Source organism: Antedon bifida, chromosome 4, assembly GCF_963402885.1.
Source record: "Antedon bifida chromosome 4, ecAntBifi1.1, whole genome shotgun sequence".
Taxonomy (NCBI): Eukaryota; Metazoa; Echinodermata; class Crinoidea; order Comatulida; family Antedonidae; genus Antedon; species Antedon bifida.
This window is the reverse complement of record NC_136229.1, coordinates 5,025,411-5,040,139: the sequence shown is the minus strand read 5'-3', so window position 1 is coordinate 5,040,139 and position 14,729 is coordinate 5,025,411. Positions and strand designations below refer to the sequence as shown.

At 32.1% G+C, this 14,729-nt stretch overlaps 1 protein-coding gene across 1 annotated transcript in view; it reads left to right on the top strand.

Moving 5' to 3' along the window:
* Nucleotides 1–14,531, top strand: part of LOC144840838 (tetratricopeptide repeat protein 39C-like) — a 29,857-nt gene extending 15,326 nt beyond the window's left edge. The window contains exons 3-14 of the mRNA XM_078696877.1: nucleotides 1,683–1,731; nucleotides 3,212–3,864; nucleotides 5,084–5,252; nucleotides 5,744–5,892; nucleotides 6,377–6,429; nucleotides 7,987–8,096; nucleotides 8,579–8,702; nucleotides 9,283–9,383; nucleotides 10,080–10,184; nucleotides 10,774–10,812; nucleotides 11,588–14,008; nucleotides 14,134–14,531. Of these exons, the coding sequence (XP_078553003.1) occupies nucleotides 1,683–1,731; nucleotides 3,212–3,864; nucleotides 5,084–5,252; nucleotides 5,744–5,892; nucleotides 6,377–6,429; nucleotides 7,987–8,096; nucleotides 8,579–8,702; nucleotides 9,283–9,383; nucleotides 10,080–10,184; nucleotides 10,774–10,812; nucleotides 11,588–11,671 (1,636 nt within the window). The 3' untranslated portion in view covers nucleotides 11,672–14,008; nucleotides 14,134–14,531. The remainder of the gene's footprint in view (nucleotides 1–1,682; nucleotides 1,732–3,211; nucleotides 3,865–5,083; nucleotides 5,253–5,743; nucleotides 5,893–6,376; nucleotides 6,430–7,986; nucleotides 8,097–8,578; nucleotides 8,703–9,282; nucleotides 9,384–10,079; nucleotides 10,185–10,773; nucleotides 10,813–11,587; nucleotides 14,009–14,133) is intronic.
* Nucleotides 14,532–14,729: the final 198 nt, after the last annotated feature.

The following is a 14,729-nucleotide window of genomic DNA, read 5'->3' as shown; positions in this document are numbered from 1 at the left end:
CTTTCAATTGAACAAAAACAAAAAAATACATTTTTGTTATAAAATGTCAGAGTACTTAATTGTGTAGTTGTTCTTTATAGGAAACTTAATGATTAATACTGTAATACAAATTACTTCTTTAAATTTGTACTGTATAATACACAATTTCAATTAATAATCTTTTTCAAAGATCAAACAGATTGAAATATTTCCCAACTCCATTGTCTTTATTGTGTAACAGTAACGTTTTTCTTGTTATTAAATCTCCAGCATGGCATATCATTGTCTACTGTTAGTGTTAGGTATAATACAATCACATAAAGTGCCTCCATTTTCTAAGAGTCATATGGCCCTTTTTTTTAAAAATAAATTTATCCCAAATAAAGCAAAATAAAGTACAATAATCATACTGCATTTTGAATAAAACACATTTTGAATATTATTTTTATTTCTCCAGTGGGTATAATTTTTAAATTCTCTGACTTGAAAGCTTGTTTTAGATCTAGCTAATGTTAATGAGGTAATAGCCAATGTCATGGCATTTGAACAATTTTCCAGTCTCATAAATTTGAATTTTTACCAAAATTACAACAATGTTTGAAATTCATTCAAAAATGCTACTCGTACTGTAGCTTTGACTAACAGTGGGCAAATAATCTAACGCTCTGTCTACAGTATCAAACAAGTTTGACAAAAAAAAGGGTAATGTGCCCAAATATGGTAGTGATGTGGCCAAATATGGTAGTGATATGATATCATCATGTCCATATGGGCACATCACATTTTTTTGTCACATAAAGTTTGGATAGTGTGTAGACAGAACTTAATAATCTTATCTATCTCAGAAATGATAATTTTAGTCATTAATTAACATTACAGAAATGTAACGAATATACACTGTAAAGTCGACTCTAGAATTGTAAAGTTTTTATTAGTTTTGTTTGTGAACTCTCACAATTATACAAAAGGGATTCACCCTATAAAGTCTAATAATAATACCTAAAAATCTTGATTTTCAGTATTTATTACAGTATTCATAAATATTTATTGAAATTTTATTTGTTTTTTATTTCTCTTTGTGTAATCTGAACAAAGGCTTGATTTATGATAAAAAAAATGAATACAATACTAGAAAGCACTGTTATTAATTCCACAGTATACTTTAACAATGCGTTACTGTTAGGCCTACAATTTGATTTTTTTTCTAGGATTAAAACCAGGCTAAGGTGTTCCCCATAAATCGCAGATCTCCCACCCGGTAATGGTGAGAGTCTCCCGCTCTCCCGCTAAAACATAATTACTCCCGATATTTCGTGTCATTTCCCGCTAAAATATAATATTCTCGACATTTTACCCATGTTTACTATTTATAGATGCCAATATCTTTATTTTTTAATAGCACCCTATTAGTTTGAGGTAATTTTCACCAAAGTTGGACATGCTTTTAAAAATCCTCCAAAAATTTTATTTTTCCAAGTTGCGAGGTCTGACATTGTAAATTGTACAGTAATGTACTCCAGAATACTGTAGAAGAAACCTTACCTCACTACCTAAATCTACAGACTTAGATACAGCCTTGTTTATATTAATATTTTATATTGGATAAACAAATTGTTTATTGAAGTCACTGTCTATTGTTTACTCTCTCTACAGTACAGTATATTATAATAAACATCCTCGTTTTGTTTGTTTTTTTTTTACAGAAATTACAGTCCTTTGATGAGTGGTGGCTATAGCTTTGTCTGTTTTTTGGTAAGAAGTCTGTTTGCAATATAAGGATAATCTAAAAAATCTGTTTAAACATCTTTTAATTATTAATAGTTAATGGAAAATTAAGCAATTCAGAACACGAACTAATGTGTTTACATCCCCTGAGCAATAATGAACTGGTCCTTTCAATTTCATAAAATGAACTGAAAATCTATTTTTTTAAGTTTTAAAATTAAAGAATAACTTTTAATTTGAGTTAAATGTCAAACACAGTGAATGAAAACGCACCCTGCCACACACCCAACAAAATATAAATAACTGTAATTTTTTATCAATGAATAGTACAGCTCACACCTTATGATTTTCCATTGTATAACTCATATTAAACAGGAACTTTCCAATATTCTTATTATTATATTACTGTTGTCCCATGTTTATTGAATTGTTTTCATGTGACATTTGGCGATAAAAATGAAACTGATTTCATTTCATGTGATGTTAAACGACAAGTCATATTTTACATATTACAAACATTTGTGTTAAGCTGTCTACACTATCAAACTAGTTTGACAAAAAAAAGTGTGATGTGCCCAAATATGGTATAGTGATATTCCCAAATATGGTAGTGATATGACATCATCATTTCTACAATGGGCAGATCACATTTTTTGTCACAAAGTTTGATTGTGTAGACAAGGCTTTAGGCACACTAAAATCAATACACATTTTACAGTATAATGAAATAAACTAATTTATTTATTAATTTCTAAATTTATAACATGTCCATAGTGTACCCATGTGAAGAAATAATTACTATACCTCCAGATTATCTTGTCCCTTTTACATGTAATTACTATAACAAAAACATGTACACAACCAATACTGATTATTGTTATTAATATCAATTATCTAGTTCCAATATTTTCCACTAATTGGTACAACAACATTGAATTTGATCCCAGACAAGAGTGCCTCCCTAGTGAATGTATCCAACATGCTTGATACAAAGTCAATCAAATTTTAATGTTTTATTATCAAATGAGGCACCAAGATAGGTCATTATAGCATGTACAAATTTTCCTTGGCGTTCTATCTATCTATGCTTGCCCTAGTCATTGAACATGTCCATATTTCTTAATGGAAACAAGTCAATCAAATTTAAATAATTTTGTGGAGAGGGGGGTGGGGGGGGGGGGGGGAAGTGAGAAAGGGTTATATTTCAGGCTTGCCCTGTTACATTAAACATTTGAATGACTGTATAATAATCAGTTTAAAAATCATTTAAAGACTTTTTATTTTAACCAATTTTATAACAGTATGTGAAGCGCCGCTGATTATGAACTAATTGAAAAGGGGCGCGATATTTCAATGTCCAAATAGGTTTTTTATATTTAAAATTTTAACATCATCTCTTAAAATTAAACAGGTTATATACAGTAATTTGTTATTTTATAATTATGTTTTGTAAGTTATAGTTAAATATTATTTAAAATTTGAATAAATGATTATTTTTATTACTTAGAATGCAATAATGTCTTTCGAAGATGACAAAATGGATTCTGCCATGGCTGCCCTGAAGGACACTGAAAAAATGTGTACCGTAAAAAAATCTGAAAAGTCTCTACGTGTCAAAATATTTGGAAATAACACAAACTCTAAGAAAGTTGCGTTACCCATGTCGCTAGAAGATCGACTTCAACGACTGATTATCTTGGCAGATTGCCAATTGTACATGGCCATGATCATTTTCTCTCGTTTTGAAATCTCCGGTTTCGTGAAAGGCGGTTGGTTAATCCGAAAAGCGTTCAAATTGTATGAGAAGACATATAAAGAAATAGCTGCGGTGTACAAGGACAGGTTCGGACAGGATATCACAAGACCGTACCAGACAAAATTACTGGACGATGAGGGAGGGAATGACAACGATGCAAACTCAAACGATGGCGAGGACAATTTAGAAAATATGGATATTAGCGACATATCGGAAGAAAGTTTAAGTCGGTTGAGAGGAGGTGTCGCATTTGGGTTCGGACTTTTGCAGCTCTGTATATCAATGATGCCCCCTAATGTGCTAAAATTGGTGAATATGTTTGGATTTCATGGAGATAAGGAGTTCGGGTTATCATGTCTAGAAGACGCAAATAAAAGTGCAGATATGAAAGCACCGCTAGCTATGTAAGTATTGAAATCATGGACCTTTCAATTAATAATGATACAGTATAATAATAAACATATATACCTTATATGAAATACAGCAATTATATAATAATAATTGTACAGTAGAACCCCTCTATATACTTTTACATCATATTTAACAATCATGTTTTGCCAACAGTGATAAAAGGCGCACTCTATTTTAAAGAAGTCAACCATATCACCTCCTTCCCTTTTATCAGATATATAATTATAAACCTAATTTTTTCTAATACTAATCATGAATGTTTATTTGCTATCCCCTTGTTACTGTTTATGTTATTGCTAGTGTTTTCAATCATCATTACAATAAAACTACAAATTCATACTGTAATGCCAGGGAAGAATAAAATTACACTGTAAAAGCTGCAATAGAGATCAACATACTGGCATCCTATTGACCTTGAATGAATAACTACATGTCATCATTTTCTACTTGGGTTTTTTTTACATTACATAAGTCTCATTTAATGTTAATACAAAACTATGTTACAGATACAGTATAGTGAATATGTCATATAAAAATAATGTCATATAAAAATAAAAAGTAAAATATGTTATTGTAAAAACTACAACTAAATGTTTCACTTTTGTTTGATACCTACAGTATTTACATTCTCTACTAGTAAATCAGGATGTTTATACAGTATACTTTATTTTATAAAACTATTTTACACTAAATAACAAATACATGACTTACACTCAGTACAATATGCCCACATCATTATATTATTTACACAATACACAATAATTTTGCTATGTTTTGCCGAGTTTCCATGTAACGACTGTATGAGCACTCACTGGCTAAGCCTAAGGGTCCAGAGCTTGAGGGGGCCCCAGTGCATTAGTAGCCCCAATGCTAAGCCCAACTACAGTATCCAGCATTAGAGGGCCCCTTATTAGTGTTAAAACAGGGGCCTTTACCCTATTAGTTACTCCATTAACTATGTGAAGGTCACGATGCAGTAATCTTCTTCCCATCCTAAAGCCTTGTTTACACTATCGAACTTTATGTATGACAAAAACATGATGATGTCATATCACTACCATATTTGGGCATACCATATTTGGGCACATCACACTTTTTTTTTTTTTCAGAATTGTTTGATAGTGTAGACAGAGCTCTAGGTCTAGTATCTTTTCTCAGCATTCATATTTTAAACTAACAAATTTACCCCAAGCATGTTTCGTTTATCCTCAGGCTGTCACTACTATGGTACCACACAGTGGTTAGGCCATTCTTTGGAGTTGATGGTAGTAATACAGAGTACTGCATTAGGGAAGCTAAGAAGATCCTAGAGGTGAATGAAGTAAAGTATTCACAGTCTGCCTTGGTCATGTTCTACAGAGGACGAGTTGAGAAATTAGAGGTAAAAAAATACAGTATATTGTATATAAAAGGACAAGCATGTGTGACACATTTAACATAAATGGGAAGCAGTTAAAGACACTAGACCTACATTTATTTGACCTAATTTAAGGTCACACACTACATTTTATGTAAAAATAAATACACTATTGTGTTATTTTTTTCCTCTTTAAAGGGTTTAAATTGTGAAAAATAAGTCGATTCTAATAATTTTAGCGGCCCACTATAAATCCCAACATGCATCGGGTGCGGATTTATATTTTCATATTGTGATGTGATGCACCCACTTCGACCGATCGCGTGAAATATAAGTAACATAACTTTTCACCAAAAACACCAGGTTTTCCCAATTTGTATTAACAGATTCTTCCAAAAAATGAAAGACAATTAGTGGTGGGGGAGGAGGAGTTTAAGAACCTAATTTCCCTTCCCATCTATAGGGCAACCTCAAATTTAATTCCAACATCGTCTACATTTGTTTATTACCTTCAGTGTCGACTAGACGATTCGTTAAAGACGTACAACGAAGCATATGACTTAGCAGTTGAGCAGCGTGAAATCCAGTTAATATGTTTGTATGAGATTGGTTGGTGCAGTATCATCAAGTTGAATTGGGAAGAGGGGCTTCTGGCGTTTGCTAGGTAAGAACATCATCTTTTCCTTGTCCAGCCAAATCAATTATTACAAAAAGATAATCTTAATAGCTATTCATTAATATAATTTTAAAAAAAAATTTTTTTAGAAAGTATTTTAATAAAATACATACAGTATTTATTGAGTTATGAACACTGGCTTATCAGAAATGGCGGCCATTTTGGACGCCATCTTGTATTTGAGGATGACCACAGTAAATTAGCAAAGATACACCTCTGAATTATTTTTCCTAAGTGTTTAGGCTAACAAAAAAACTTGGAGTACACCAACTAAACTAAGTTAAATTAATACAATAATTATTATATGATTTTTATTAATAATGGAAATCTGTATATTGATTGGTTATATTTTCTTTGTAAATTAATTGATTTATTGATTGATTGATTGGTTTAGAATGATTGCAGTAATCGATTGAATGGTTATTGATGTTTGATTAATTATTGATTTTTGTTTCCTAATTTTTGTTTTTAGACTGAAAGAAGATTCAAGATGGTCCAAGAGTTATTATGCCTATTTAACAGCAGGTTAGTAGAAGTTATTTTTTAAGGTGACACCTTAAAAACCCAACAAAAAAAGTTCCCTTAATAGGGAGTGTCCCCTGAATAGGGAGTGTCCCCTGAATAGAGATTGTCTGTACTGTTAATACATACTATTGCACCCATGTTTGTTTCATGGGAAAGTGTCCCCTTAATATGAGTATCCCCTGAATAGGTATGGACGTATGTTAAAATATAGTGGAATAGGGGTTGGCCAGTGTTAAAACATACTGCCCCTTATTCGTTTCATGTGAAAGTGTCCCCTTAATAGAAGTATCCCCAAAATAGAGGTTGGTTGTGGTGTTAAAACAAAGTGCATCTTGTTTCACAGAAAAGTATCCCCTTAATATGGATGTACGCTGAATAAGGGTTGCCTGTAAGTTTTAAAACATATTTTTCCCCAAAGAGAGGTTCTATTTTATTCAGTATATTGTCTGACACAAGCCTAAAGTAGACAAACAGTGAAAAGAACATTAAATACTAAAGGTTAAAGTTGAAAAATGAACCAGTAATACAGTGCATCTTCTTAACTTCCCTGTTTCAGTCTACATGCATGATCCCTTCATTTGTCACATGATATGCATGTCACATTACCTGTTGTTTGACTTGCAGTATTTCCTGTCAACTCTGTGGGTATTTCCAGAAAACTTTTTATAGTTTAAAAAAAATGTATTTCCAAGATGCTGCAATACTTTAAACTCTCTTGTGGTTTCATTGTTTTATTTCTTTGGTGTTTTTTTTTAATCCATAAATACTCCAGTTTCTATTTGTTTACTTCCTATCTCACATATTTGGTTTTAAATAAAAACATACTTTCTAAAAAAATATGATAGGAGCTAGATGAAAATGAAACTTGGTACTGTACCTCCATAAAATAAGCTATATACTGGATTGATCTTTTAGACTAGATTTTAGAATCTACTACTGTATGTCCACTCCTATTAAGGGGACACCTTAGGGGCTCAATAGAGTATCCCCTATAGGTATGTCCCCTAAGTGTTGACTTTGTGACTTTTAACATTATCCCCCATGTTGTTTTCATGTTAAAGTGTCCCCTTAATAGGTGGTGGATGTTGGGGAGTTCCACTGTAACTATATACAAGGGGACATTTTTAGGACCCAATAGGGTATCCCCTATAGCGGTGTTGTCCGCTAGGTGTTGACCTTTTAACAAATACCCCATGTTCATTTCATGTGAAAGTGTACCCTTATTAGGAGGTGGGGTGGAGGAATTATACTGTAACTATACACAACTCCTATCAAGGGGACACCTGTGGAACCCAACATGGTATCCCAATGGGGGTATCCCCTAGGTGTTGACCATGTGACATAATGTTTTAACATTATTCCACATGTTCGTTTCATATGAAAGTATCAAGGGGACATCTTTGAAACCCAACAAGGTATCCCATACAGGGGTTGGCCATAACATATCGCCCGTACTCCCCCTTAATAAGGGAGGAGGTGGAGGAGTACTATAACTACATACAAATGACTGAATTTTATTATTTATTTATTTATATTATTTATTGTTTTTTTTTTTAGTTTGTCAAGGAGCGTTAGGACAGTTGGAAACAGCTCAGGAAATGTTCAAGGAAGTGCCAAAGCTCTCCAAAAGGAAAAACAATCAACTTGAAGCATTTGTTATTCGCAAGGTATGACCTTATAATAACTATAACCTACCCTGTGATTATTCATTTCATTGTTATTAAAATTACAATTTATAGTTAATTTATTCTTATTTGCTGTATGTGCAATATATAGTGGTGGTATTCTTTATAAGTGAAATGTATAATATATTACAATGGATAACTAGCTGTTACCATTCATCGACCTCTACTACAGATGTTTTTTGTCAAACAAAAAAATGAAATGAAATCACAGGATTTTCACCATATTTTATCCTCATGTAATTTTCCATATTCTTTGAGATATTGGGAAAAAACATTCCAATAAATGTATCTATTATGCTCTACTTTTTTCTTAGTTTAAATGAATGCACCTTTATTTATTATGTGTGCCGCTGATATAAAAGCATACACTCAATAAATTATTATTATTATTACTACTAAACTAGGCCCTTTGTTGTTGAGAAATATGTTTCATTGTCCAGTACCTTATATTTTGAAATTTTTAGTCGAATAAGTATAAGAAAAAGAAGCCAACGAAATCAGCGGCCATCTTGATGGTTATCGAGATCGTTTATCTTTGGCGAGCGCTTCCGTCCTGTTCTCGGGAAACACTAGACACCATGCTTGAAAGTAAGTGTAAAATGTACAGGATGTATAATGTATATAAGGAAACTTAACAGGAAAAATGTTTTACAATACGTCCGAACCGGTTATATACAATTAAGCTATTGTTTGTGGTTTATGCATGTATTTTATGGTTATCATAAAAGGGAAAACTGAGAACATTCTGTCTAGGCCCTCTATGGCCAATTCAAGAGATGATCTCTTACTGTTTTCCAATAAGTTACTGAGTTCTTCAGCACATGTACACACGACCAACAGCTTATCAACCCATCTGAAGGATGAGGAAATTAAGAGTTTGACTGAGGACAGAGATTAAATGAATGCCTTACATAAAGCTCTGTCTACATTACCAAACTAGTTTGACAAAAAAAGTATGATGTGCCCAAATATGGTAGTGATATGACAAATATGGTAGTAATATGATGTCATCGTGTCCATATATGGGCAAATCACATTTTTTTTTGTCACATAAAATTGATAGTGTAGACAAAGCTTTACTATTGCATTATCATACATTCTCAGCTGTAGATCAGAAAAATGGTTAAGGAAAGTAACCGTACAAATTCCTTTAAATCTTTTGTTTCAGCTTTGGACAATGCATCGCTTGTGTTAGAAGAGCAAGCATTGTGTAGAATGTTGAAAGGTGCCTTACATCAACAAATGGGTAGCAAAGAAGCAGCCATGCAGGTAATTTACTGCAGTATTTTTATTATTTTCTGCAGAAATTCTTTAAAGGACAACTTGACCGAGGATCATATTTTTACAACGTATTAGGGATGTACATATTATTTCAGAACAATCGCGAGATTAAGGATATCTCTGCGTGCGCTCGCCGTACAGCCATCGCTGTAAATTGCTGTGACGTCACAGAGTCACAAAGTCTCCAGTCCAAGAGGCCCCAGTTATGATCAGTGGCTGTGTGTGTGTGTACTAGTACACCGGGGTAATCACCTACTCGTCTCGAAAGATGTACTAGGTTCTTTAAAGTGCACATGAGCTAGATGTGTACACTGGACCTACTGTTTATAGTCCTTATCTGAGATGACTTCTACCACCAGAACCATGGCGCGAGTGAGTCTCGAACCCTTGCTGATGTTATGGTTATGTAATTACGATTCCACCTTTTTGTTAAATTGACCTAGAATCAATGAAAATTGAGTCATATAATAACAATAAGTTAACATAGCGTCATACCTGTGGGTCTTATAGGTACACAATAACAGATTTATGCAGTCGAAAACCTTTCATATGTTTTTGTAGAATTGTGCATTGCATTTGGTACTACATTTTATAATATATTCCGTTCTGTCATGTGAACTTTCTAAAAGCTATTGATGTTGAGAGAATTGTTTCAATGTTTTATCCTTTTCTCATTTAATCTAGAATTATGAGGATGCTATGGCATATGCTGTACAGGGATGTGAAGATCCTTACGTAGCCCCTTATTCATCGTTTGAACTAGGACTGTTATTGACTGAAAAGCCAGCTGTAAGTAACCCTGAAGAGGTGTTTTTAATGCTTAAAACCAGCAGTATAAGTAGCCAAAACAGGTTGTTTGAATGTCCTCATTCGTATAGCTTAAAATATATAGACATAGACAACAAACACTAATTTATATTCAATCTACATTGTGCTTCTCACAACTTATATATATGCTTGAATGCCGCCCTCTGGAAATTCGATGTTAGCCTTTCCATGAGCCATGTAATTAATAAAATAATTCTTATAAGTCTTAATTAAAATGTATAGACATAGTAACAAACACTAATTGTCTAAGTAGTATGGTTATAAACTAGTCCAGATTTGAGAAAAAATGGAATGTTGTAAGCATGTGTTTTAGGGTAATTTTTGGGTGCTGAATTCAAATCTGCTGTTTACGCAGAGATCTTCACTCTAAAAATGCAGAAACCTATGCATGCGATACCGAGGATTTCAAATATATTGTTATTAAAGTTATAAATGTTCTAGTTGCCATGTTGAAAACCAATATTGCCGCCATTTTAAACATATACAGTAGTTTTTATGCCTAAAGATTTAAAGTATCATCATCATGTTCTTTCCCTATTTTTGTTTTTAGACTGCAAGTAGGGGAAAATCGCTTATACTGAAATCAAAGGTTAGTGTTATAATTGCTTACTTAAGCCTTGTTCGCACTTGTCAATGTCATCGGAAGATTTGATCATTGTTCGCACTTTGATATTTTCACAGTTTTACTATAATTTTTCCAAAATTTAACAGTGATGTTAAAAACAATGATTGACTCGCATGTTAACATGAGTCACACTATCAAATTTGACTTTTTAGCTGCATGGTAAGTTTTTTCCAAGACAATGGTAATTTTTACTGGGCAGGCAGTGGTCAATAAAAGTAACCATTTGATTTGGTTAATTTATCCATGTGGGAATTGTAGCCAGTGTTTGAATTGGACTTTTCTTGGTCACTTTAGTCAGCTACTCGGATTATTTCACCAAATTAAGTCCAGTACAATTGAGGCTTTACTTATGGAATCCAGGTTGACATAATAGGCTAAAGTGTAAGGAGAGGGGTATAAAGAGAGGGATTTTAGATCAGGAGCTTAAATAAAGTTCTTTCCTGTATAACACTACTGTCTAAATTGCCTGATTGTGTTTTTATTTTCCCCTATTTATTTTTTATTTCATACGCATCCAACAGCATGTAACTCGTCAATTACAGGATGGATACTATTTTTTTACAATTTATTAGCTTATAAACCAAGTCTTATTTGAGGCTTAGAGAGTGGAGTTAAAAGCACCCCTTGCGCTAGTCAGGATTGGACCCTGGACCTTGGGATTGGAAGGCAAGCATGTTAACCACCAAACTACAGCTCCACTACTATTTTTTTATTTTACTGAATTTTGTTTCTCTTTCAGGAGAACTACAAGGACTTTGATTTCGAGAATCGTCTAAATGTGCGTGTTCATGCAGCCCTCCAGCAGTTAGAGGGTATAGACTAACCAAGATATCCTACATAACGTGCACAATTGTAATGCAAAATCACTTTTTCTAACATCATCCTAACATTCTAGTAACTATTTAATTGATAAGTTTTCTTTGTTAAAATAATGTATTTTGTTCTAACATAATCTTATAATTGATAATTTTAATATTTTTTTGTTATTCTTGAATCATTTTCTGTAAGTTATAGTCTAGTGGTTGTATAGTACAGTACTACAAGGCCGTAGGCTAGGGGTGTACCTTCCCACTGAGGAAGAAAGAGTTCTCTATCTTGCACGCATGTTTTTTATCTGTGTTACAGTGTTTTTTCATCAAGATGCATTAATTAAATCATCAAATGGACTTTGATTTACAAAAGTATAAATAGTGTACTTTTTAATTTAATATTTGATATGAATACAGATATATTGGACATTATTAAATATTTATTATCTCACAATTAATGTAACTATAATTGAAGGGTAATGGCATATTCTATACAGAGAGATTTGTAAAAATACCGAGACCAATGCTTTACTTTTATATGTTGATATTACTGATATATTGGACAAAAATTGGACAATTTTCTGTTAAAAATATCACAGAAAACAGGAGCCATATGGAAGAACGAGATCTAGCCCAAACCAGATAGAACTAGAATGAACCATATCGGTCCGGAACAAACTAGATCGAACTAGATGAAACAATATCGATCAAGATCAAACAAGATAAAACTAGAATGAACCGGTTATTTTTTTTTTTTTTTAGTTTTGAAAGAAATATCACGGGATCTTAAATAATGAAGTTTAAATTTTATGAGAATTAATTTTAATTTTTGTTTGTTTTAATTGGACAACTTATATTAAAAATATCACCGAATATGGAGCTATATGGAAGAACTAGATCTAGCCCAAGCCAGCTAGAACTGAATGAAACTATATCGATCAAGATCAAACTAGATCGAACTAGAATCAACCACTCCTTTTTTTTTTAGTTTTGAAAGAAATATCTCGGGATCTTAACTTATGAAATTTTAATTTTACGAGAATTAATTTTTATTTTGTTTGAAAAAGAAATATTGTATTGTGAAGAATGATAATTTTTTTTATAAAAACAGAAGTATGTCTTGGATGAAAGAGTATTAATGAATGAACTATTTAGAGAGAAATAACAAGAATGAAAGTGACGTTTTTAATTACTATTATAGTGTAAAATTTAAAAATATAAATAATATTTTAGTATCATTATTTAGGTATTTAGAATCTGTTAATATATTTACTGTTAGATGTTGTTTTGCTTGGCCTATGTATTATTGCCTTCCAATCATAAAGATACAAAAAACATGAAAAATAAAATCAAACTTTGAATAGGCCATTTTATAGTTTTGATAAACTTATTCACTTTTGCCAAACAAAAATAATAATTTTGCTTATAAAACATAAAATGAATAGTTATAAACATAACTAGGAACTCTTTCTTTAAACGAATGTGTTATCGGGAAAATATATATATCTGTTTCGATCCAAATTTTGGTTAAACATTAAAATGGCCTCTTATACATTGTTTTTCATGGGGACAATAAAACCTTAAGTTATTGCGTTTTTAAATGATCATACTTGCTCTTCTTGCATGGTAACTCCAATTATGATTATAGTATTATTATCTAAGATGTATTGTCCCCCAAAAACATGAAAAATGAAGATATAAATCAGACTTTTAATAGGATATTTTGTAGTTTTAATAAAGTCAATCACTTCCGTAAAAAAAACACGAAAAAAAATAATGTTTTTACTTATAAAAATGCAAAATAAACGGTTAAATTCAACCGAAAAAAAAACCACATTGACTGGCAGCCAATTTTGGGTCAAAGTGAATAACTATTATGTGACATTAAAATGGCATATTCACACAAAAAAAGGGGGACAAATCTCTATCGATCTAATTCATCATTTATATCTATATTGATAGCCTTATTTATCTGATCATCGTTGAATTTTTCCTCGTCATTTGTGTCTTACGTCATAACTGTTTTTTAAATAGTCTTTCATGATGATGATTATGATTTGAAATCATAATCATCGCTACCTACCGTATTATCGTCATCATCCTTGTCATCACTATAATCATCATCTTTCATATCAATATCATTATCTTGCTTCCATATCAGCAACATCGTCGTCATAATTATCATCACCATATTAATCAAATTCGTCATGGTTATCGTCATAATCATTGTCAACAACATCATCGTCGTCATAATCATCATAATCATCAAATTCGTCATGGTTATCGTCATAAGCATCACCATAATCATCAAATTTGTCATGGTTATCGTCATAATCATCAAATTAGTCATGGTTATCGTCATAATCATTGTCAACAACATCATCGGCCTCATAATCATCAAATTCGTCATGGTTATCGTCATAATCATCACCATAATCATCAAATTTGTCATGGTTATCGTCATAATCATTATCAGCAACATCATCGTCGTCGTTATCATCGTCGTCGTTATCATCATCATCGGTACATCGCCAACACTTAGATGTGTGACCTAGTTATAATACAGTAATACATTGTCGTGTGACTATAACTATGTACCGAAAACACTGTTGTTTAATTTAGATTACTAAATTTAACTTAGCTGTTTATACAGGTGATAATAAAGGGAATCAAATAAAGTATATGCCTACTAGCCTATTAAACAAACACGATGATTGTTTTCAGTACAGTTTAATTGGGCTTAGGCCTACTATATATTATTTATTGTTGAGTTAACGTTCATTTTTTTCTCCATTAAAATGCTGTTTTTTAACAATCTAATACAATGTAATATATGGAACGAACATAGCATTTAATAAAAACAAAGTTAAGACATTATGGTTGTGCTTTTTATTTTACCGACGGCGGAGTAGACATTTATAATAAAATCATTTTCTATTTGTATTATCTATTATTTGTGTGATACAAAAATCATATTTTCATGGTTTTTTTTTATTTATTGTTTTTTTTGGGGGGGCAAAATGTTCGTTTGTGATGTAGTGCAATTCTCCCTGGTTCGATATTCTTGACAGA